The sequence below is a fragment of the Gopherus flavomarginatus genome, chromosome 4, assembly GCF_025201925.1.
Source record: "Gopherus flavomarginatus isolate rGopFla2 chromosome 4, rGopFla2.mat.asm, whole genome shotgun sequence".
Taxonomy (NCBI): domain Eukaryota; kingdom Metazoa; phylum Chordata; order Testudines; family Testudinidae; genus Gopherus; species Gopherus flavomarginatus.
The window spans coordinates 52,026,814-52,053,516 of record NC_066620.1 but is presented as its reverse complement, the minus strand read 5'-3'; the positions used below and the strand labels follow the sequence as shown (position 1 = coordinate 52,053,516).

Here is a 26,703-nt window from a genome sequence, read left to right as displayed (position 1 = left end):
TTAAAACATTGTGGTCTAGTCCTGTGACCATCCCTCACTTGAGTTATGTTTACTCATGTGACTAAGGCTACTGATGGTCCAGGGAGTAAAAATTGTGGTATTGGGCCCCTTGATTCTTAATTGCTCGGATGACGTGATTGTAAATTGCAGAATGGGGTGGGAACGACTCTTCTCATAACAAACAGTGGAATCAAATTACTTGTCAAGAGAAATAGAACCATGTAACTATTTCTCTGCTATGAACAAACCACTATAAACACAGTGGTTTGCAAGTAGAGTATAACACATACACTTAGCCAATACATGACAGAACTAAGGGCAGGCAAGGTTGTGACCTCTTATGAGACTGTGTGGGAAACTGCACAAGACAAGAGCTCACAATGATTATGTAGCTCATCAATGTGAATACTGTACAATTTCAATGAGTTCTATCTAGAGGTCTGAGCTGGACAAAAGCCTTTGTCATGTGGAACAAGAACTGGACTCAGATCACTGACTCATTTCACCTAGCACAAATGAACAGACAGAAGTAGAAATTACTTTGTCACTGCCAGGTTGACCTGGTCTGGATTCAAACCTGTGACCTAGCAGGGAAAGCCCCCCCCACACAATTGGTGAGCGATTGATGGTAGTCTCTGTAGAGAGGTTCTAGATTGATTGTGTGTGGCGCAGATCAGGGTCTGGCCCCAGCAGTGAGGAGGTGAAACAGGTTTACAATCCCACTGCCTATGTTGTAACTATGAATACAGAAGACTTTACTCTCCAGGACTGTAAATCCAGAACACCTTTTGCTGGCACTACATTCACCTGGAACAATTTTCTGTCAATCAATATGCCTGTATTTATACTGCAGTGAAAGGAAAAAAGCACTGCATGGATTATGTAATCTTTGCACTAAAACAGCAAAGAAGCGATCCATCCATACAGAGCACAGTTTTTGTTAGATTCACACCACAGAATACAATTTGAAGAGCAAGTATGCAAAAATTACTTTCCACATTAGGCTGAGACATATAGTATTGAACTGAGGGATTTCTTATGTCAGAAGAAGACTGCCATACGAATGCGACATAAGCATATAATTGAAATAATTTATTTACCACTAGAGCACCACAAAAACAGACATACACTGTGTTAAAATACAAGGTAATCAGTCATCAAAATACAACACAGCTGTTTTTATGTTCCTTTTTTTTAAAACCATGCCGTCTGTACAACTGTATTGCTGCTAAACACACAAAAAATGCTGTCCTAACCCAACCAGCTGAGTGCTAAGATTTGTCCCTCAGCCCCACCCCTTCGAGTCTGATCCTGTGAGGTACTGAGTATCTCCTGCTCAATGCTAAGTATCCTTAATTCCCACCGTCTTCATTGCAAACTAAGGAAATCAGCACCTGATAGAGGGGTGCCATAGTATGCCCCTCTGTGCCTCTTTATTTCCACTTACACCTCATTCTGAGGCTTTGCGCTGAACTTAAATGGCACCAGGGCCTTCCTCGCGCTGGCCTTCTCTACAGTTTCACCCCAAAGGAGCTCTGTCTGCACTTTGTAGGATCAGGCCCAATGTCCTTATTCACTAATGGGAAATATATGTCTAAAAATAAACCAAAAAAGGAAAGATTTAGGAGCTGTAAAATAGAACGTTTCAAATACTATCAGTGCATTTCTGAGTAAAAAATACAAAACAAAACTTCATCCAATTTGGGGAAAGTGACCTAACGTAATTACAAGGCATTATACACAGATTTTTTAAAACATACCCACCTCCCAGGCCCAAACTTTTGGCTGTGTCCAGCACACGGTAAGTTGTTGTACATTAATGGCATCTCAGATCCCGCTATTTCAAATCATCAAGCTTCAATACCAGGTTTTTGGCGCATTTAAATTGATAATGGCAAGTTTGGCTTTTTTTTAATTGCCCAGCCCTTGTCTCTTCCTCTCGAGCCACAGAATTCTGATATTGAAGCTAATAAAACAGATTAGGGCTAAATGCTGCAAAGGCCAGCAGTCCCAGTGCTTTCTACCTCAATGAGTTTCGTTTATTTCCATGGGTCTCTTCAGGATAGTAAACATGGCTCCTGCAAGTGTTTGTAGGATTGGACCCTTCATTTGTTAATTTCAATTTGCTAAATAATAAATACTACTAGAAGAACCACACACACATACAAACCCTCATATACCTCCTTTGCACTGAGACAATGGGCAGGGTCAGATTATTCGCAGGGCTACATTTCGATCTCAGCAATGAGCACAGGCTCATTTAATGGGAACTGTCTATGCAAATCAAAGAGGTAGAATCCAGACCTTGAGCCTGATTCTCCACTATGTTACTTCAGTTTTACAGCAGTGCTGCTCCGCTAAAGTCAAGGGAGTTACACTATCCTAAATTCAAGTGAACACACTGGAGGATCAGGCCCCTAATGTTTTGCTTTAAAGCTTGAAATTCTGACCCCATTTCAGTCAGTGGCAAAATTCCCATCAACTTAAATGGAGCCAGGATCTCACCCTAGGTCCTGTTCCTGTATTGTATTTGAGGGAATGTTCCCTTTACATCCAATTGTCATATTTCCTTGCACAGGCTTCAAGCTTTGCCATTCAGAACAACTTATAATGTGAAATCAATTGAACTGTTCCTTGTCATGGTTTTTACACATCTTTGTCTAGCTTAGGGATCTGTTGCTATTCATTTATTTTTAAACAGCGTGTACGATGTAGATCTTTTTTTACTCCCTCTGGAATACGCTGAAGATTGTTAGGGCCCAAAAGAGTTTCCTAGGAGACTTACGTTCCTTTTTTTCAGAAAGAGGGGAAAAAAAAGGTGTTATCTGAAAAGAAAGAAAAGATTAAATGAAGACACAGAGCCCGATCCTCCATATCCTTCCACATGCCAACGCTCACTAGGCCTCATCTGATGCCATAGAAGTCAATGGCAAAACTTCTGCTGACCTCTGTGGGAGAAGGATCACTCCCATAGACTAACTGCAGGTGAAAAGTCACTGCTGTGCCAAAGGCCAGCATAAGGCCTCTGAACTGATTAAGTCCCACTCAAGCCTTGTTATTAGGGCTTCAGTCCTGGCCCTCTGCACAGTAGAGAATTTCACTTGTGTAAGGGTTTGTAGGGCTGGGCCCTAGCCTCGTATCACTTAGGCTGCGAAATCCTTTCTTGAAAATCTTGCTCCTTTATCCATCTGCTTAACTGTCTTTAGCCGAGAAAATAAAACAAAACTGGATTTAAAACTCAGAGTCGCATTACGATTCACTGCTACAAATGTGGATGAACTACGATGTGGGAGAAGGGAAGAGGAGAATATTTTAATCCATTCTTTTTGTAAAACAAAAAACAAATGGAGTCAGGTAGCTTATGTCATAATGATGAACAATATACAAAGCACAGGTATAGCAAATTATTATAAAACATGTATTTGTAGTGCAAGTCAAAATATAGGGACTCTACTCATACTGGCCAGCTAGAGGGAAACACATGACTGAGTGATCAAAAAGAGCCCCAAATTCAAATTCAAACTCATGAGAGTTGACAGTATTACAGAATACAAAAATATGGTGAAAATTTACACATTACACATAAAGTACTTAATTTTTTTAATAGTTTACAACAGAGATCTACAGATATGTTTCCAATTAAGCTGGCTTTTACTACCCACCTATTGTAATACTATAGGTATGGTTACATATACCAAAAGAACAAAACATCCCATAGCATAGCTATACAGCAACATATTAAGGTCTGAAGATTAGACCAGTACATGTTAAATATTTCACTGGTTTACTAAACTGACATTTTAATCATTTACAGTAAAAAAAAAATCTTATAGACTTGTCTTTGAGACTGAAACAGAGCGTCCTTTATTAGTAAGTTTTTCAGTATTTAAAACAAGGGTTTGAGACCTTACAAGAAGCCTCCCTAGGTCGCTGGCATATAAAATAAGGCATTTTTAAGGCAGATTTTTTCAATAATGTAATAACTGACTTCTGTTTTAATTGAACTAAACTAACTATTATTTTCAGGATCTTTTGCGCTTGAGTTCCCCTAAGCATTAAACATATTTCTGTTAGTTTATTTGGTCTCCACTTTGTCCACATTTGTTTCTTTTTTTCCAATGGCGAAGAAATGTTCATGTGATAGTTTCTACATACAAATAAATAATGCACTGTTAACACTAAAACTAAAAAGAATGAGTAGGATGTCTATCGCATAACAATACAGAGAGATCAAGTAAGGCATGGGACAGATACAGCAACTCCACTTAATGGGATTTTCCTGTTTTTTTCCTTTCACATAGTAACACTAACACATTCTTCCAGTGTTTATTTTTTAAAAGGTGTGGTTCTTTTTGTTTTTGTTGTTGTTGTTGTTGTTGTTTTTGGTTTTTGTTTGCTTCTTGTCTAACTGAGTAGGTGAAATGTAGGATAAAGGCCTTCAATGTTTTGTTTCAGATGCCAGTTTTAAAAAAACAAAACAAACAAACTTTCAAACAGTTCGGACTAGTACCGCTTTTCTTCTTCTTTTTAGGTTTTTTTTTTTAATTTTTAATTTTTTAATTTTTTTAACACTGATGAACTTAGGTTTTTTTTCTTTCTTAATCTCTTTTTCTTTCTTCCTTGGTTATTTTTACGTATTTGTTTATTGCTGTTTCAGGGACTTCTTTTAGCTGCATTTGCAAGATTTTACGACCATGTTGGAAAGTTGTTCAATTTTGGGCGTTTTGCCAATATAGTACAGGATGGTGAGGGGTTCTAAATCCTGGGACACGCAGCATGGAGAGGCAGACGCTTCTGGATTTATGGTGTTATACAAACTAAGTACCTAGAAGAAGAAAAAAAAACTGTGATGAAAACATTTATCATTGTGTCCACATAATCAATGCCTATCTCCGTCTCTAGCATCACTTGCTCCGATAGAGCCAAAGTCCAGTGAAATCAGTGGAAAGACTCCCATTGACTTTGATACTCTTTGGATCAGGCCTGTAGCCCTGGTCACACTTTACACTTTAACAATACATCTCATCCCATTTGTCTCCCTTGCCAAATACAACTTTATGCCTTCTACCTCACTCACACTATGCCCATCATCAATAGATACCAACATACACCAAGATATCCTTTCCTGCTTCAACAGACTTCTAAAAACTTGGTCCATAGCACTTTCCATCTAGAAATACCATTCCAAACTCTGTTTGGTTTTGTATCGTGTTGTGCCAGCTTGTAAACCATCAGGGGTATGGCCTCTGGCAGGGATAATTCACTGTACAACACTGTGTGTGACTGCAGACTTCACAAATTATAATGAATAACACATTTGGTGCTGATGCTCAGCATTCTTTTGCTTTGGGGATCTCTCATACCCTTGAGGTGCTGTCCTCTTTATTTAGATTGTTAGCTTCTTGGGACAGAGGCCCTGTCCTCTTACTTGGCTGCAAAATACCATGCAATAAAATGATATAAGTAAATAACAATGTGTGTGCAAAACTTCCATTAATGGTAAATAAGCTTAGTCAGAGTTGAACGGAAAGGTTTTTTATCTGCCAAGAACTGAGTTAAGTTCACTTTCTACTATGTTTTTAAAGTGTCAGTGATATACAGTAATCAATTGCTGGAGGAGAAAGGCACAACACTAAACTCAGGTCTTGGCAGGTGAGTAAGACAGGAAATTATTTTTAAACTATTTTATTTGCACATACGTTGACCTGATTTGTGCACAGATATGGGGATTTGAGGGAACAATGGACTTATGGGTATTTTTCTAGGGACATCCATGGAAACTACTTTGGAAATTCAGCCCTTTAAATCTACATGTATTAGATGTACATTCTGTACGTTACATTCTGTTAACGTGATGGGCAGTGAAAGAGCCATATTTATGCTTTCAGATTTTAGTTGACTGTTAACTGGTTTTGCAAGTCCATCAAAGGGAGAAGCGAACCCTTCACTGAGTTAGACATTGCTTTGTTTTTCTCCCATGCTGCTGTGTCCACTATTGCTGCTATGGATTAATTGTGACTTTGATCACAAAACTCGCCTGGAACCAACTATGGCCAGGTTAGCAGTTTTCATGCCACATTAGATTCACATACAGTTTTCTCTAAGGGAAGTATATAGGTTACCCACTGATGATACACAGGTATTTCCAAGGATGCCATTAATGTGTTAGTTAAACACTAAGTGACCTTTTCTCAGAGCTTCAGCACAGCGTTCGCAGCTGAGACAGAAGTCCTGTTCAATGCAGCAACACTAAATACTTTATTAAGCAACCTCTAACTTGTTGGGTAACTGTCCAAACCACATATTTGTGACCATGACAGTTATTCTTCCTTCTTCCTTAAAAAACAAGTGCTGCTCCAAACTTTGCATACTACTTCTGTGTATCAGAGGGAATTTGTACTCTCTTGCATCTGAGCCTGTTGACTCCGCCGGACTACACTGATGCAGCCAGCCAGCCACACATATGCAGTGCATATATACTAAATTGTTTATATTCAAGATCAACACAGGCCTGGACTATAAGATTTTCTCACACTAGAGAAAGCAAGATTACTGTTCAATGTGCTGTAATCCAATTGCTTGCTAATGCTAATCTGATATTTTAAAGAAGGCTTGAGGAATGGGAGCCATTATTCTGGTTTGAATCCAGCTGCAGATTCCATGGTACAATCAGGAGACAAGTTTAACTTTTCACATTTACTGAAACTTAAAAGTAGAACAAAAAATAGGGAATAAATCACATCTCTTCAATTTTCATGAAATTTGTGAAAGGTGGCAGATCAAAGGTGGAAACCAAATCCCTCCAGTTATCCAAACAATAGGTAAGGTCCAGGCAGCGGCAGTGAAAGCTTCCCCACGCAGATACCATGCTTTTGCAACTTGGTAAGTGGAAGAAAGAGAATCCTTAGTGGAAGCTCCATTTTCTTGGGTAGCCTAGCAAAACTGGAACATGTTAACCTCCAGAGACAGCAAGGCAAGGCCCAGTTTGTCAGTGGGGAAGATAAGGCACTCTCTTCCTGATCTTTATGACATACATGATGCATCCATATATCACAGCGATGGGCTCACAATTAAGATGAAATTCACTCCCAGGCAGAGGGCCAGCACAAGGTCACATAAGTCCCACTTAATCTCTAAATAAAGGCCTTCACTGGTCCTCTCTACAGGGCTGAATTTCACCCTAAGAAAGTCATTAAAATAATATATTTTGCACTGTGAAAGCTTTTGGCATTTGGTGGCAATGATAATATAATTCAAGCCAAGGCTTTAACATAGATGTTCTAATACAAGTCACATGAATCAAAGTTCTCAAAAGGCAGGACTTACTCTGCTGTGCTGAGTATCTGAGCTCCATAAATATGGGCAGGCTCCTGCACAAAAATTAGCATTATACCCTTTAGGTTCATGAATCCATTTCCAACCAAGATCCCTCTTGAAGTCAATATAAAGTTGACGCAGGCAGCAATTATCCTGCACATTTCTGGAAATAAAAATACAGTCAGATGCATTGTTCAGAACCACAATATGTGTGTGTGTGTGTGTGTGTGTGTGTGTGTGTGTGTGTGTGTGTGTGTGTGTGTGTGTGTAGAGTGGGAGGGAGAACCTATTTAATTGCTTCCTTCATAATGCAGTGCTTTACAGGTGAGCTCACCCCTGACTCTCATACTAATTCAAACTGTAAGATTCCATACAGTGCCCAAGCAATGATTTCAATTCCAAGTACAAAGGCCCAAATGCTGGTTGCACTGAAGTTAGACCCACAGTTGCCTCACTACTGATGTTAAACTACGATTTGACAGGTTATCCCATGTACAGGGGAAACGCTCATCAGTCACTAGTCTACCAGTGTTGAATCAGAGGCATATATCTGAGAAGTTAATCTACAGTTGTCTCCTGTGTGGAAACAACAGTGCCTGGGAGACCTAAGATTTTGTGGCTCTGCAATAGAGAAATGTGCAGGGCAGCTGACCAACCCCTATAGAATTATGTGACTCAGCTGCAATTCTTTAAACCATGAGATACTGGCAGAATCTACACTCATGGGATTCAAGAAGAAAAAGAAACAATTACTTGGAAACCAATAGAAGCTCAAAGAGTATACTGAAATCCAATGCTTAGCCACAATTATTTTTGCTCGCATATACAACGGTTTGCCAGACTTAACATTAGGAAGGATTGTTTCCCCCAGGTCATACAGGTACAGACTCGGCCAAGGTGAACTTCCTCTGAGGAGGTTAGCATCCTCACATGAACTATTTCCTGTGATTACATGACCGATGCGGTTGGGGACTAGTACTGGTGGATCTTGATTTCTTGTTTTCTAAAGGTCATGAGTGCTCTCAACTCTTATTACCTTCAATAGGAATTGAGGGTAATCATCTCCTATTAGGTTCAGATCCCACACGGACACGTCAGTTTTACTATAGACTGACCTAACCCATCTGAGAACACGGGGCAGAGTTTTGTGTTAACACCTAGTGAAAAGAAATTTATCAAATCAGGTTAGAAACAACCCAAGTTACACCTTTAGGCGTGTAGGAGTCAATATAAGTAAGTTGACTTTATACATATATTTACCTGAAACAATAGGCAGCATCTAAAGCACGCTTCTTCCGCCGACTGGGCTGTTGCGACTCAAGTCTGTAGGAGGGTAATAACATTAGCAGGAGATGTGGGGTCTTCCCACTGTATTTTTTCCTACTGGACCTGAAAGTTTTCCCATCACCACTGGAATATATGTAGGAGTCATCAATACCTTCAAAAAATACATTTTGGTGATAAACATTGTGTTGCTGTTTCTTCACAAATTATATAAACCATCTCTTTAAAAAAATCTCTTTCTTAGAAAACTGGTGATGAGGACATCAGGTGGGTGTGTCATGGGGGCAGGGAATCACAACCTAAGAGCTCTGCATTAAGGTATATATAGCATCACGTACCCTCATGTTTGACATATTGGCCTTCCCCCAGTTTTAGTCTATCTAAATGGCTTTTTGAAGTCAACTAATGGATCTATCAAAATTAGTGATGGAAAAGACTTATTGGATCACCTATCCACGTGGGAAAGTCCACTTTGTCTAAGCTAGTTTTAAATGACCTGCATGATGATGCTTTTGCCACTTTGTGTGGGAGACCAATCCAATGGCTCTCTCTCTTTTCAGAATCATAGCTTTTAAGGCCAGAAGACACCGTTAGATCATCTCTTGACATTTCACATACACTTTTCTTTGCTTAATTTCATTCCATTATTCCTATTTACCCCCACTGTGCCATCTGAGCAATTCCTCTTAGTTCCTCATTTTTACATTTTTCAAATGCTTGTATGCTTTTCTCCTATCTTCCATAGTCTTCTATATTACTAACCAGTACATATTATTTTATTTTGCTAATCTTCCTTCATAAATCAATCCTTCCAGCCCCTTAATCTGGTACATATCTGGCAATGGGGACTTTAAAATAAATTTACTGGAACTAGAGACCATTGATATTGGGATTAATTAAATTTTTTGGAAGCCATTGACAATGGTCTTAGATCACTACTTGTCTTATTCAGTATGACAAAGGACTTCAATAGATACAACAGAACTTTGGCGAATACAACACTGTAGGTCCTTTATACAACTTTGGCACATACTGTATAGTTTTTCCTCAAATGATCTATGCTACAGTTAGATTTAAGGCATATTGAAAAGTTACATCAGAGATATAACCAAGTGAAAACACCCAGGAGCAAGAGGAGGTGTTAACATCCTGCAATGATGTGGGAGTCCATTTGCAGGTACTCACAAATAGCAGGGCCTGATATGGTTTTACATCAGCCGCAAAACAATTACCCTTCCAAAAACAGTATCTTGTGATCAGCCAAAACAGTGTTTGGCACCAGGACATTCTTCATGTTATGTGAATGGCTCTTCTGTCCACCAAATTCAAGATGACATTACTCATTTGTTTGGGGAAATGGAAAGCCAAACACCTGACTACTGCCTTGCCTATACTAGAGAAATTTACCATGCTAAGAACTGCTTAGTCCCTCTTGCACACTTGTAAAACACATCATGTTCACAGACAAAAGTGCTGCAAACAGTTTGCTCTAAACATTGTCTGGATTAGACCTGCCTACACCAGGGCTAATCAACGGTTTAGTCTGCACTACTGTAGCTTGCACCATTTTAGTGCCAGTGTGGACAGCAATAAAATAGTTCAGACTGAAACAGTTCAGTCAATACTGCCAGCTCAGTTATGTCCCATAGTGCACTGGTGATTTCAAGATCTCCCAAAATCCACTGTTTTGGGACCTGTGCCTTGAATTGTGAGATAGATACCAATAGGGCATTGAAGGTAAAATGGTTTGGAACAGGCTAGCATGGATGCACCGAACCATTTGTGCTTATGGCAGTGCAATCTCTTCGATTTAGTTGTGGACCAGTTACATTTTACAGTGTTAACAGGGCTTTACCCATGTGTCCTCAATCATCCCATTCCCCCCAGCAAAGAGTCAAAGCTTTTTAGTTCATCATCCTCAGGCCCCCACATCAGTTATATTTTATATTTTACAGAAACCATAAAAAGTTCTTTATTTCTATCTTTTAATCAGCAAACATCACCGCCCTTTGTACACCCTCCCACCCCTCCCTCGTTTTTTGTTGTTGTTTTGTTACCTGCAAATCTTGCTTCTAGCTCTTCACTTTTATTTGGGATGATATAATTATTTGAAGGCACGAAGGTGCAGCATGGACAGTGTAAACTTATCTTAAATCCAAAGTTCCTCTCTGCAAAACATGAAAGTGAGGGGGATCATTTTTACATCTGGAATGACCCTGAAATAATTCAGGTAATGAAGGAAGAGTTGGAGCGGGAAGGCGAGAGAGAAGAGCATTTCTCATCACCTTTATGATGGAGCCATTCGCGTACAGCTTCAGTGACATCAAAAGACAGCCATTCCCCTTCAGCTCGTGTTTTAACTACCTTGCTATCAATGTAGCGCTGTCCTGGCGAAGGTAGTTCTTTGGATTTAACAACCTGAAAGAAACAGTAAACAAGTCAAGACTCTGTAGATTACAGTTTTGCAGACTTATCAAAATGGACACTCTATAAGAGCTTAACATAACACAGTGGTATGCTAATAAATAACGTAACAGCAATCTACACATACACAGGGTAGACAGACATTCAGGCATTTGACACAAAAATGTATACTAAGCAGTGGTGCAGGATAAGGCTCTATCTCTATAGGACACTTGCTGTTGACTTCAGAGAACACAGGAACAGGGACTAAGTCATCTGCACATTGTGGTAAAAGTGACATGAAAGATACTGGCAAATGAGGTCTTTTCATCTCGATTTCTATTATTCTGTTCCAGAACCAGTAGTGCATATGGTCGACCACCAGCTACTCTATAGTTCCGCATAGTCATAGGGAAATGGCAGTTGCCAAGCTGCAGTTCATATCTATCCCTAATGCAACATATCTTACCTCTAATATACTTGATGCTTCAATAAAGGGTGAGGAATCTCCATATTTGCACCTAGACTTTCAAAGTATTTTCCTGGGTAGACTTACGTAATCAGCTTATATCCGGAAACAAAAACACTGTCTTCCACATAGTTCTCCAAGGGAAATCTAGAGAAATGACAGCAACAAAATGCTGCCCTGCACTACAATACTGCAGAAGTGGTGCAGCAATGGGAATAAACTCCAACATTTACGTTAGCGAGGACAGTCTACCATTGGCCATAATACATATGTTGAGTAAATTAACACATGCACACCTTAGGCTAAAAGAAAGCCTGTTGGTGCTTTGTACATTGATGATACTGTTATATTCTTCAAGACCAGTTCATCTTTACATAAATATTACCTTGTTAGAGCTACTAATGTCTACTCTGACTCAGGGTTACTGTCCACATGAATGTTCATTGTATTACAGACAACTGCAAGAAGATGTAGCTTATACAGCTGTTTGCAGAGGGTGCAGCAATATAAAGCAGTGTAAATCCTAGTTGAATATCGCCTTTTATTGGTACTGTTTAAGATGCTTTTTTTAACACAAATTTTCATTCCAACTTAGTTTGTATTTTATGCCAACAGGTTTATCACAACCTGGTACTGAGCACACACCTCATTAAAAAAAAAACTTTTTCTACCTATATAAGATGTTGCAGCACATTTCCAGATTCTCAAGTGCAACAAATTCTTCCCCTTATTTCCAAACGACTGAGCAATCACCGCATTGCATACAATCTCAGATTCCCTCCATATCTAGGAAGGAAAACTTGGGCTTATGGCTGTCTGTGAACTGCCCAGTTCCCCAGCATTACTACACTGATGATTTTTTTGATTCAGGGAGCTGGAATGTCATGCCATGTTAAGCACATTTTAATCAAGAACTAATGATAACATCAGTTTGCACCCATTGGTATGCTAGCTCCATGACTTCTTAGATTTTTTTGCCACAGTCTGGGTCCATCTCTAAAATGAATGATTGATAGACATATTCATTTTTCCATCCTGTATTCTCAACCCAAGTCAGCACTTTGTTGGCACATAATCAGCAAATGAAATGGTAAAATTAACCTGAAAAAATCATGGACAACAGGCACGAAAATAGGCCATGTGATTGAAGTAGGCTCTTCATCATGAAACAAAAGGAATTAGTCTACTCTCTAAGGGTCAGTATTTCTCCACTGACTTCATTGGAGCCCCTGCATGAGTCAGAGAATTGTATTTGGATCTCTGCACTCAGAGAGCAGCCCTTGCACTGAACTTGTCTCTTGACAAGAACAACAGTATGGTAAGTTCTTTCTCGAAGGCAGGAGCATTTCTTCCTCCCCCAGACTTCTGCTGGAGGACTGAGAGAGAAGGGATACACAAGACGCTATTGGTCCAATCCTACAAGCGGCTGAGCCCCTCCCAGAAATGGGTGAACTCCTTCAATGGGCGCAGAGGGCATTCGGCACCTCTCAGAATGAGGGCCTATTTTTTCACAATGCATTCTTCAAACTAAGCATTCACAAAACTATACAGCAAGAGAATGAAGGCAGCAAAGAGGTTCCCATTCCTCAGCTGTGCCCGAGGGCTGAGTGAATTAGTATTATTTACAGCTGTGACAATCCAATGGTAGCACAGATATAACTTTGGGTTCCCTTGGAATTTTACTGGGTCAGTTCCAGTGTTCCCAAGAAGAAGACACAGCTGTCATGCTGCATGGATGGATGGATGCTTCTCAGAAGAGAGCTGAAGAGGACCCAGGACTTCAGCTCATCTCCGCCCTTCTGTGTAGTCACACCTCACAGCAGGTTTGACTCTTCATATCATCATATGTCTCTAAAGTATGAAACATGCAAAAAGCCATTTGCTAATGCAAGTAGATTTGATATGGTTGCCCTGAGACTAGTTCAGGCTCTTCAGGTGGGCCCTGAGAGAGTAGAGGGGACTGGCCAAGGGAGAGAACCAGTCCCCAAAGAGCTTGTCTTCCTACCCCCTTTCTTCCCTCTCCCCCATGACAGCCTGCTGGCAAGAGGAACACTGTGAAAGGCATGTATCAGAGACTATCAGTATTCACCAGGCATAAGAGACAGAGTGTATTTCACTCAGTGCACTGAAAGCCAATCTTGCTCTCAGAACTGAAAGTGTTATGAGAAATGTGTAGAAACAGTAGAATGGGAATAATTCAGTGTCAAGGTTACATGACCATTATTATATTATTGGATCAGGAGACTTATCTCCTCATTCCATTCACAGCATCTGCAGGAAGAACAGAAAGCTATGGCACCTCAGGCCAGGTTATTAATGCGCAAGCTAAGCAGTGCTCAGCTAACCTATGTTATCAGTATAACTGGTTAAGCAGTCAGGCTAGAGCAGTACTCGGATGGGAGGCCTCCAAGCACTACCGGTGCTGCACTGAGTGATACTGGTGAATCAGCAGGAGTGTTCCTCTCTTCCCTCTAGGTTGAATCAGCACTCCCATATGGTGTTAGGAAGATACGTAAATCAGTGCCTTGACTGCTGGTGATCAAGAAAGATTCCATGAAATTTTCTTCCCTGAGAGGTAAGGGCACACTAGCCCCACTGTGCCAGCCAAATACCAGTATGGATCATTACAATCTACTGATTAAAATTCCTCCTGCATTTTCAATTAAATAAAGTATTCTTCACTTCCTTTCCTACACTGCAGCACATTATTGTTGTGCACTCTGACACAGCCACCCAGCAGGAGACAAAAAGTGACTCCTCCTTCTAGATAGTCTTTGGAATCTTTACAGGAAAAAAGTAATGATTGGTCTTGCTTTGAGCAAGGGGTTGGACTAGATGACATCCTGAGGTCCCTTCCAACCCTGATATTCTATCATTATATGTTCTATAACTGAATAGAGATGATAACACTCCACAGTCTCTCTCCCATCTTCCCCGTTGTCCTTCTCTCATACTTTTTGCTGTGCACTTTATTTCTGGTTATATTCCATACTGGCAACAACCTCTCCACTTCCTGTGCACTAGGACCTGCCATCTCTGTCACATACTCTTTAAAGCCCATTCCTTTTGGGAAACTTTTCTTTCTATGCTGCTCTGCCCTCTGACAATGTCTCAGCACCTTCTCTGACCTGAAATATTGTCTTGTGACTTGCATTTGCATGAGTTAGATGATGAGTCTTTGGGGCAGGGACCCTGCTTGTTTAAATTATCTGTGAGAAAGGAAAGACACAAATGACTCCGGGGGTGCGGAGAGGGGCATTGAGGTAAAATCCCCACTTCACAAAGCAATCACTTCACATGTCCCTCTAGCATCTCCCCTAATCCCTCCCCTTGAACTGCTACAAAGAATCTGATTTTCATTTGGATCCCAACCTTTTTTTGTGCATTATCACCTGCGTGTGAAGGTGACAGATTCAATCACATGCAGGCTTAGGAGACAGAATTTACATGTACAAAAAGCCATCACCCACATGTACTAGCGACACATTTGATCAACTGCACACATGGGTAGGTGACGATGCTCAAAAGCATCCATGCACAGGTCTGTGCATACACAGCTTTATTGGTGTACGAGTGAAGGCCGCCTTTGAAAATCAGGCCCAAGCTATGCAAAAGGAGAGTGAAAGTTCTGTGAAATACTTGCAGCTTATAAAGATATGTGTGTGAATGATCTTGTGTGTGTATAAAGTGCTTTTTTGGTCTAGCTTTCATGTGGGCTAACACAGTTATGATTTTAAAAAGGGTTACTGCACAGCAGCATGGTATGCAAGTGAATGTGGTAATGTGATGGAAAAATTACCCAGGTAAGAGGACTGTATCCAGTAGAGTTCTGGACAATTACACATAGTATCACTTTTATTTGGTAGTATTGCTTTGACATCTGAAAGCAATTTCTCGTTTTTTCCCTGCTCTCCTTTTGTGTACGGTATCCCTCTGTAAAGGCAATGGCTGGGATAAATGTCTTTGTTAATCTCTTCAAGATCCCCATTACTGTTGTATCTGAGCGCCTTATAATCTTTAATGTATTTATCCTTAAGGGATGGGATTATTCTAGATCAGAGGTTCCCAAAGTTGGGCCATGCCTTCAAGGTCTTGTTTTCTATGGCACTGTTAAAAAAAAAATATTCTGGACCAAGTTTCTTTTTACAAACTCATGAATTGAAGGCACTTTGACAAAACTCACAGGTGGTCTCTTGCCCCGTTGCCTATGCTTTACATCGGGTATGATCATGTACTATCAGGACCCTGTGAAAGAAACACACACACACTAGTTTATTTGTAAAGGCTGATGGAGCAGCATAGTCAGAAACATGTATAAGATCTCATCTGCTTGGACTTGTTTAATGAACCCTAACTCATGCTGATGAGCACTCGCAGGACTAGTCTCAGGCTTGGTCTACACTATGTGTTTAAACCGATTTTAGCAGCGTTAAACCGATTTAACGCTGTACCCGTCCACACTACGAGGCCCTTTATATCAATATAAAGGGCTCTTTAAATCGGTTTCTGTACTCCTCCCCGATGAGAAGAGTAGTGCTAAAATCGGTATTACCATATCGGATTAGGGTTAGTGTGGCCGCAAATCGACGGTATTGGCCTCTGGGCGGTATCCCACAGTGCACCACTGTGACCGCTCTGGACAGCAACTTCAACTCAGATGCAGTGGCCAGGTAAACAGGAAAAGCCCCACAAAATTTTGATTTTCATTCCTGTTTGCCCAGCGTGGAGCTCTGATCAGCACGGATGGCAATGCAGTCCCAAATCCAAAAAGAGCTCCAGCATGGACCGTACGGGAGATACTGAAACTGATCGCTGTATGGGGAAACAAATCTGTTCTATCAGAGCTCCATTACAAGAAGACGAAATGCCAAAGCGTTTGAAAAAAAAATCTACAGGCTACACAGTGCTGCGTGACAAGCGTAACGGGAAGTCAGAGACTCAAATGGACGCTCATGGAGGGAGGGAGAGGGTACTGAGGACTCCAACTATCCCACAGTCCCCAGCAGTCTCCGAAAAGTATTTGCATTCTTGGCTGAGCTCCCAATGCCTGTAGGTTCAAACACATTGTCCGGCGTGGTTCAGGGAATAGCTCATCAATTTACTCCCCCCCACACGTGAAAGAAAAGGGAAAGAAATCATTTCCTGACTTCTTTCAATGTCACCCTATGTCTACTGAATGCTGCTGGTAGTCACGATGCTGCAGCAGGGAAGAGCAGTATCCGCTCCTCTTCCCTCCCTGGTGGCAGACAGTACGATATGACTGATATCCGTCGTCACCATCAGCCCGTGAGTGCTCCTGGTTTGCCTCAGGTGAGGTCGGCAGGGGGCGCCTGGGTAAAAATAGGAATGATTCCTGGTCATTCCCAGTAGATGGGACAGAACGGCTGGTAACCGTAATCATACAACTGGGGGCTGAGCTCCATCAGCCCCCTCCCTTTCCTGTGTAAAGAAAAGATTCTGTCCTGCCTGGACTATCATAGCAGCGGCACACTGGGCTCCTCTCCCCCGCACCGCTTAATGTCCTGCCTGGACTGTCATAGCACCGGGAGGCTGTCTCCCCCTCATTTTATCTCACTAACAAGTCACTGTTTCTTATTCCTACATTCTTTATAACTTCATGACACAAATGGAGGGGACACTGCCATGGTAGCCCAGGAAGGTTGGGGGAGGAGGGAAGCAACGGGTGGGGTTGTTGCAGGGGGACCTCCCGTGAATGGCATGTAGCTCATCATTTCTGGGGGATCTGACATGGAGCAGCTGTGCTCTCTGATACACTGCTTCTCTAGTACACTTGCCCCATATTCTAGGCAGGACTGACTCTATTTTTAGAAACCATAAAAGAGGGATTGACTCGGAGGAGTCATTCCCAGTTTTGCCTTTGCGCCCCTGGCCGATCTCAGCCAGGGGCACCCATAATAGCAGCAAACAGTACAGAAGGACAGATAACCGTCATCTCATTGCCAATTTACACCAGCAGCAGACGATACAGAACAACTGGTAACCGTTTCTGCTATCGTGCAAAAGCAAATGAATGTTGCTGTGTAGTGCTGGAGTATCGCCTCTGTCCATGGCATCCAGTACACATACGGTAACTGTAAAAAAAAAAAAGCTGAATGGGCTCCATGGTTGCCGTGCTATGGCATCTGCCAGGGCAATCCAGGGAAAAAGGCCGCGAAATGATTGTCTGCCGTTGCTTTCCCGGAGGAAGGAATGACTGATGACATTTACCCAGAACCACCTGCGACAATGATTTTTGCCCCATCAGCCACTGGGCTCTCAACCCAGAATTCTAAGGGGCGGGGGAGACTGCGGGAACTATGGGATAGCTACGGAATAGCTACTCACAGTGCAACGCTCCGGAAATTGACGCTAGCCTCAGACCATAAACGCACACCACCGAATTAATGTGATTAGTGTGGCCGCATGGACTCGACTTTATACAATCTGTTTTATAAAACCGGTTTATGTGAAATTGGAATAATCCTGTAGTGTAGACATTACCCACAGGGATTTCAAAGGGGCTAGTCACAGGAATAAATCCTCATGGATGCAAGTAAGGGTTCCACAGTCTAGTCCTTTGCAGATTACATTAGTGCATCTTTGCAGAATACACCCAAAGCACTATAAACAAATGGGGCATTCACATTTTTGCTGCTTATTGCCTACAAGACCCCAATGTATTATATCTTATGCTGAAATTTTCTAGTGGTGGTAGCATAAGGACCAAAAAACTCCCCTTCTCTGCCATTCCCCATTCTGTTCTCGTTCCCGCCAAATATGCTACTATTTACTAATTCTATAAAAGGACTCACTATAAAGTTTGAACAGTTACGAAGTAACCCTGAAGATCAAAGGGGTGCTTTCACTGCTCAGCGAGGAGGGATATATGTATGCATCTCCCCATCCATTGTGAAGACAGCAGGCTTTTCTGAGATTCTGGAATTACGAAGAGTAGGGTAAAGAGGGTTCAAATTTCATCACAGATAGAAATTAGACGAAACTATAAATGCATTTCTAGTATAGGCTGTATTCTCAATTGCTGTTGCCACTCGTTCCGCTTTATTTTTACAGTGCATTAGCTTTTAAAAAGAAGACTTAAACAAAATCTAGGAGAACAAGACAATTAGCTGAAATCATTAAAATCTTGGAAGATAAACCTGCTTAGTGTGTGTATGAGTACTCACTCCCAAGAAAGTACTGCATTTTTCAGTAAATAACGAGACAAAACATATCAGCTGCCAATGTAAAAATTGAAGACAAGGATTGTCTTATTCTGTGTTTTGTGAAGCATTGTGTAAACTCATACTGCTATTTATATCATAATAAACAATAATGGAGAGTTTCTGAAAGTAGTAGAAATTCAACTCTTTTTTCAACCTAGACCAGATCTTAAGGTGGTGTAGAGCAGTGTGGCTCTGTTTCACACCAATGGAGTTATGCTGACTTCTGCCAGCTGAGGATCTGAATGTCTAACTTTTTAAGCAATGCAAATACAGAAATGCTCTGTTTTAACCTTTTTATTGGCCTTTTCACAGAACAAGTGGTGAAAATAGGGGATGAATGAATGACTTCTAAAATAACCATCTAAAACAGCATATTCCCTTCCCCCACACAGAAAAAGGTAAGAATCCCACAGACAGACAGAAACTCTCTTCAAATAATTAGAAACTCTCTTCAAATAACTAGAATTCCAAAAGCAACTTTCTTAGAGTAAATATAGTTAAGCTCCAAATTAGCAACACTCACTCATCTGGATAACTGTTCATACATAGATAGTCCTATTAAATTCAGTTGGACTATTCAACTGCACAGTTATCCAGAGGCATAAGGACTTCCAGGATATAGTGTAATCCTGGTATGGTGGATTGGCCAACAGCTGCTGGTATTCAGCCATTACATTACAAAAATGAAAGAACAGAAAAACTATAAACAAGTGTTCCTGGAACCTTGTAATTTATTACTAGGTAATTTTGGCTAATAAATCCATCACCTCCTTAAAAAACAAACAAAATCCCAACTGCAGTTTTACAATGACTATATACAAATGCAGGCTGATACAATGCTTTTTAACATCAATTAAAGCCTAGAAAACTCTGATCACATATCAAAGGCCAAGCTTTAACAATAATGAGGGTATTTTATATTTGGTGCTGGATATTATAGTCACTGAGTATTAGGAAACATTTTTGGCAATTTACCCTTCCTTTACAAAAATTGCTGGATAATTTTCAAAACACAAAAATCAAATGACATCCTTAAAATAACTATCTTGTCTGTTACGTTACCACCTTAAATAGGGTAGCAACTATAATCAATTAAGGTGGATTTTAGCTCTTTTTTTTTTTGAAATAGCAGTGGGGGTATTCTCTTGTAAAAATCTGTCAATAATCTGTTTTCCCCTCTCCTGTTGACCTCCTTCCAGATACTGTCGGCTCACTTATAACTTCCCTCCTTCTGTCCTCTCCTCTGCTGCTTCAGATCTCTCAGACTGTTTTGTACTACAACATCTTGGCAGACTCACTAATTCTTCTCTTACTCAATATCCTTTACTTCATGGTCCTTCGTCAATAATGCAAATAACCTTCTTTCAACTTTTTATCCCTTGTACTGAACAGCCCTAAACAATGACCAATTGTGTACTGATATTGGTTAAGGGAAGAGCATGAGAGATTAGATTATTATGAACAACACTATGGTTGTAAATGATCACTCAGGATAACCTCTTTTACAGTTCACACTGTGATCTCAGGTAAGATGCCAAGAATGTACATGAATATACGTGAAAATGTTTCCAAGTTCTGACATATGCAGGTTTTGGTTCCTCTGAAGTGTGTGCCACTTGCTCCAGTGAGTAAGAGACTCATTCCCTGTCAGATCCCAGATTTCACTGATATTCTCAGACTGTCCTCTTTGACTTCACCCCATTCTTTCTAAGGAGTAAGGGTGAGTAATCAACCTTCACCTTAGTCCTTAATTTTTCCTCACTCTACTACCGAATTCAGGAACTGAGATCAAAATCTGGCAATCTAGCAAGAAACAAATCTATATGTTTGTTGCAAACCACTTTCATCTCTTGATTGCTCATCTTCTTTTCTTTAATGATTCTGTGTGAAAGTTCATGTGGTAAATTAGCTGTGAAAAGCTTTTGCAGCACATTTCACAAGATACCCACTATCTGATAAAACTGATTTAAACGTATTTGCTTGTTTTGTAGTTCTCACCATTAGTGCAAGAGATCAACCATTTATTTGCTATAAGATTTGCTGCATCAATTTTCGAGATTTTTCTGGAACAGGTTTTGCAAAACATTCAGAATCAGAGTCTGCTCTGATCCATACAACTCTATGCAATATTATAAAGCTATGAGGGTGTATGGCCCTGATCAAAAACCTCACTTGAAGTCAATGTGGGTCTTTCCACTGACTTAGTGGGCTTTGGATAGGCTTTAACTGCGGGCAGAATCTGGTCCTTAGAAACTAACACACGAGGTGAAGAGTTCTTGCCAAAATACAAAAGTACAAAGTACTTGCCAAAATGTTTTGAAAATCTATAGCGCTGTGATACATTTGCTTGGAACTTGCCAGACACGTTTTTCATGCAAGTTTCCAAATAAAGAGAACATATTGAACACAGACCCAAATCCACTTTATATCTAGGTGCAATGCAACTGCACTGAGAACATCTGCCTAGCTGCATTGTCCTGCTAGTTGCTTTGAAGGGATGGAGGAGCGATGGAGGAGTGGTGAAAGCAGATCAAAAAGGAAGCTGACCACCAGTTCAGGTGGTCATCGTGGACAGGTCTCTAAATGTGATGATACAGCACTGCATCATCTTGCGGTGATGGGATGAACCATTCAGAAGACATCCCTATTCTCCAAGGAAGGCTCTAGCCAGCCAAATGAAGGTTATGCATGAGTGGGTACAATATATGGTGCTGGGGAAACATCCCTGGTTTTCCTCAGCCTCTTTTCTACAAATGCATGTTTTACACTTAACCAGGAGGGAAGACTCTGCATTGAGGAAGCAACAAACCGCAAAAGATGACTGGGAATCCTTCTTCCAGAAGATTATGAAATACTCAGTGCAATTTCCTCCAGTTTAGAAGATTTTAAGATAGCTCAGAAAATCAAAATGAAGCAAAACAAAAAAATCCTGTACATTTATCTAGCCATTTAACAGTAACTTGCCAGAGGCAAGTTATGTTTTATTAAAGTACCAACTAGGAGCCAAAGCCAACAAAGCAAGAATGGGTTTTCCACTCTCCTATCCCTACCCTCAGAATCCTGTGTGATCATGTGCTCATCTCCCATCAAAAATTAGGTCTCTCCTGCTCCTCCTACAGTCATGTCCCCTGACATCTATAGCTCACATTCATGTGCATTTTATTGCAATATTTTAATACCATACTTACTATCCAATGTCAAATGTTTTGACTTACTACATCTCTCAAGATCCTGTCTGGCTCCATAAGTCATTCCTCTTTGTTCCTTTCCATCTCTCAGTTTGCCTTGTTTCCCTTAAACTCCAGTTTCCCCATATGATTAACTTCCCTCCCATCCAAATCTTTACTCTGCCCCACGTCAATTTTCTTTCAACCTTTTCTCTCCACTGTCCTCCACACTCAAATCTTTTCTACTCACTTATCTGCCTCCTTTACTGATTACTGCTTCCCTGTGTATACACTGTGGAGTGCTAGCAGTATTGTGGAACCTAAGGGGCAACAGAGCCATGTTGTTGCCCTGGGATCTTCTATTCCAAGATGAGAGAGGAAGCTCATTAACGGACCATCTCCTCTTCAATCCTTTTTATTTTATGAAGGGGAGGGAGGAGTCTTATATTCATGGGGTCATCCCTTCTTCTCTGTCAAGCACTGATGCTGCTCCATCTACAGGTAGGAAGACTAGAACTCCACCAAACTCTTCCCATCAGGCACCTGTTCTTTCCACTGCAACTTCTTCATATTTCCCTGCCCAGGGATTTCTAATTTCATGGGAGAAGGGGATCTGTGTTCCTGCACAACAGTGAAAGAAGGGGGTACCTTTCTCTCTTCTTTTAGCAGAGAAGGGGTCCCTGTGCTCTGCTTCACTCTTCCCTTATTTTTGCTCATGCCTGGGTCCCTTTTAACAAATTATTCTAGCTCCCAAGACGGAGCTGTGTGGCAGAAGCCCTTTCTCTGTAGAGTGGTAAAGAAGTCCTGTATGAATAATAATCAGAGCAAAGTATCAGCTCCTTTTGCCAAAGGACCCCCAGGCTCTTGTCAGCGCCCAAAAGGCACTGTAATACTATGGTGGTCATTCTTCTGACCCAGGATTTATTAAACTCTCTTTCTAACTCGTCATCTCTCTTCCTTCATCGGCCAAAAGGATGACTTTCAACAGCTCAGGGTTCTTTATCACTCCTGAAATTCTGCCCAAAATGGAGGCTAAAGCTTTTCCCTCCATAACATTCCCAACTCCTGCTTGTTTGGGGGTAGGAACCCTGCCCAACCCTGTATCCTAGAGGGTATTAATTACTAGACTCTAAGATGTAGCCAAATACTATACTGCACCTCTGCATTCAGTTGCTCTGACACTCTTTTGCTTTAATAAGGTATACCTGCCACTAACTGTAAATAATCGCTGTCAGTCAATGGTCTATATTTCTATGTGCAATGATGTATAGCTGTGAATATGTATTCACTTGTGTGAATTTCTAATAGGATATGGATTGGTTCCCAGACCCTGTCTCCAACAGTTGCTGCTTCCAGCCAGGAGATAGCTGCACTTCGGTAGGTGAGGCAAGTTTCCAAAAGCACAATACAGGGCCGTCGGGGGGGCGGGGAGGGGCAAGTGGAGCAATTTGCCCCAGGCCCCGGGCCCTGCAGGGGCCCCCACGAGAATATAGTATTCTGTAGTATTGCAACTTTTTCTTATGGAAGGGGCCCCCGAAATTGCTTTGTCCCAAGCCCCCTGAATCCTCTGGGTGGCCCTGGCACAATAGATAGTTATATGTAACATTTTTTTAAAATGACACTCTTTCTAATCAACTGATATGCATTATCAACTGATATGCCAGAGGTACTCTATATAAGGTCTGGTGTGTGCCAGACTTCACAGGACAAGTAGTATTTGGACAAAAGGGAATTATAGTACAAATAGAAAACAGGTTAGGCAGAAATATACCCCACATATCAGGACATACCGACCCGCCATGCCTCACCAATTCACTTTTTCCTTTTGCAGGGAAGAAAACTGTTAAGCCCACATATCCTACAAAGTTTACAGTTTCACAGCATACAGTGTATTTGCCATAGTGAAGGCTAAATTTCAGATTGCAGGAGTATAATTTCTGGAAAATATCATATAAATTGTGATAACTATCAAAATAAGCTGCTTTATATGTAGTCCATCGCAGAACCAGCCAAGTGAAGTCAAATGCCTCAGGTGAGGTTTATAATACAGATAGATTGTCCTGGTTCAGATTCCCAAATCCAGTTTCTCTGACCAGTATTTCCCATAGCATGAAAAAAGCATTACTTAGCAAGCCCAGTGAATCACTTAGAATTCTCGTTCAAAAAAGAAATGAGGCCCCCCAGTTCTGTTCTCAATTACAATAAGGTTAATCTGGGGTTGCTCCACTGAAGTCAATGTAATTACTTCAAATTTACAGGAGCGTAACTTGGCCCAAGCTTTTAGTATCTAGTTCTAACTGTACTCCCTAACTGAAAACAAGACAAAAGGCCATCTGAATTGTAAGTGTGGTATTTGGAACAGTGGCTGTGGCTTACATTTAAATCTGACTTATAATAGGGTGATATATTCCATGGCATCGTCATTCTGCACCTCAAAAGGGGGCCCTTAAAATTTTTGAGGTAACTTTGTCTGAAGTGTAGACTACTGTTCAGCTCTTGCATCCAACGAAGTGGGTATTCACCCACGAAAGCTCATGCTCCAAAACATCTGTTAGTCTATAAGGTGCCAAAGGACTCTTTGCTGCTTTTACAGATCCAGACTAACACGCCTACCCCTCTGATACTTGCTCAGCTCTTAGGGGCTTATCCAATGCCACTGAAGTCTTGGATTGGGCCCTGAGACACAAAGGGTAAAATTCTGCTCCCAGTTTCTTCAAATTCTTCATTGTAATCTGATGTCCCCCTTGGGCTCTACCCTGGTGCTGCGTGCTTATTTCAGCTTGACTATTTCTTCCTCTAATGTTTCACATGGTGCATTCCTCTCTTCTACCAGCCTATCAGGTACCCATATATATAGCAGCCTCAGATAGCAGCCACAGTAAGACCAGCGTTTCAACTGCATGCTTCACAATGCTTTATGATGTGTTACCAAAACATGGCGCCGGTTCCACGGGAAGTCATTTTAACATGTTATTGTTTGACAGTCTGTACCTAATAAAGCTACCTTAAAAACAATACCTCTCAGAACTAGAGTGGATAGGAGTCTGCCCTGCTGAGCTTTTCACTTCCCCAGCTTTGCTAAGGTGCCTATTTATTTTTGGAATGTTATTCATACAAGTTGGGCCTTTTCAGAAGAGTGCAGAGGCTTTATTCATAAATATAGAAGCACCTTAATAAAAGAAAGATGTGCTGAAGTCTTCAAAGCACTGATGAACAAAGATATTCCCATAACATCGAGCTTTATCTGATCAACTTCTAATAAAGCCTGCATTTGGCATAAATCTTTAAAAACATAGCAAGGGCCACCGGAGGATGCTAGGACTTGTTTATTTAATCTTATTCCTCCTCCAAAAGTACTTTAGACTCCTAATAGTCTCTAAAGTCTCTGTGTACATTCAAAGGTGCATCACGTGAATGCTCTCGAGCCGATAGCTAGGGAGGGAGCAGGAAGGATCATTCTCTGGTGTTTGTGGCTGTGCTGTTTTATTTCTTTCCAGCTTCCCACTCTCCAGAGTGCTGATGTTCAGCAGCCACCATGAACTGATTAAAGGGAGGATTCAGGGAGGAAAAGGGACAGAAATTATAGCTCTTTTGACAAGTCTAAATCTCTGTGGGTCCGTCCACCTGTTACAGTCTTGGAAAGATGACAGCATCTGTGTAATACAGAAGAAATTTGATTCCTGCTCCTGAGAGCCTTCCTTTGATGATAAGGATGAAATAGTTAGCACCTATACAGCACTTCATATCTGCACAGGGCTTTTCACTGATCCTCAGAATGCCACTGTGTGGTAAGTAAGTGTTATTATACCCCTTTGACAGATGGGGAAACAAAGGCATGCAGGGTCTTGTTCAGATCTCAGTTACACTACTCAGGCATTGATTTCAGTAGAAGTACACCAAATTTACACTGATTTAAAAGACACCAGAATTTGGTACAAAGGACACCAAGTGACTTGCTCATGGTCACACAGCAAGTCAGCGGAAGAGCCAGAACTAAAACAAATCCTCTGGTATCTACAGTGGCCCCACAATGTACAGAAGAGGGAATATCATTGACAGAATAGAGTCAATCAGAGCCAGATTAAGGCATAGGTACTATAAGTGCATGTCTGAGACCAGCTTGTGGAGTCATGTCATTACCTCAGAAATAAGCTTTCATTTTAAGTTTTTAGCCATTGTGGCTGTAAAGAAAATCTTGAATATATGCCCCTGATGTAACCGATGCAGTCATGTCTGCCTGAGTCCACAGGGAGACAGAAACAATAGCTTTGAGAAGTGTAAATTCCCTGTGCACCTCAATGGGGTGTTCTGAGATCTATTATGTGACAGGAGGAGAGGAGTGTAGAAGGCCTGGGCCAACCTCTCAAACAGCTACACTCTGGCTACTGGGGTAAATATAACGAGGCCTCCTTGCTGCCAACCCTGCCTCTCTGAGGATGGGGAAAGAGGACCCTTCTGCTACCCCTAAGGGGAGGAAGGCCCTTGTTACTGCTCCCGGAGTAAGAATGAGGCTCCATGCCACTACCCCACCTCTCTGGGAAAGAAGACACTGGCACCATCACACCAAATGGAGGGGGAGGAGCCCTGGGTGATTTGTGTTCTGGTGCATCTAGGCCCTAGATTGTCTTAATAGAGTCCTGAAGTAAGTGCCTTTATTGGGCCTTAGCAAAAAGCAGTGCACCCATTTTCTGATGAGGCCTCAAAGGAATGGGTGAGTACTGTCATAGAAGATCTTAGAGGAGCAAAGATGCTGCCTTCTAACTTTTTCAGCTTGAAGGAGTAGTTCTGTAAGGTGAGGGACCCAGGTACCTGGAGAACTAGAGGGAGAATGCAAGGAATG

General features: G+C 41.2%; 1 protein-coding gene across 1 annotated transcript in view; it reads right to left on the bottom strand.

Moving 5' to 3' along the window:
* Positions 1-1,106: 1,106 nt before the first annotated feature.
* Positions 1,107-26,703, bottom strand: part of TGFB2 (transforming growth factor beta 2) — a 78,322-nt gene continuing 52,725 nt past the window's right edge. Inside the window, exons 3-7 of the mRNA XM_050950249.1 lie at positions 10,887-11,019; positions 10,659-10,769; positions 8,578-8,755; positions 7,327-7,480; positions 1,107-4,825 (exon numbers count right to left, since the gene is read on the bottom strand). Coding sequence (XP_050806206.1) covers positions 4,667-4,825; positions 7,327-7,480; positions 8,578-8,755; positions 10,659-10,769; positions 10,887-11,019 — 735 coding nt within the window. The 3' untranslated portion in view covers positions 1,107-4,666. The remainder of the gene's footprint in view (positions 4,826-7,326; positions 7,481-8,577; positions 8,756-10,658; positions 10,770-10,886; positions 11,020-26,703) is intronic.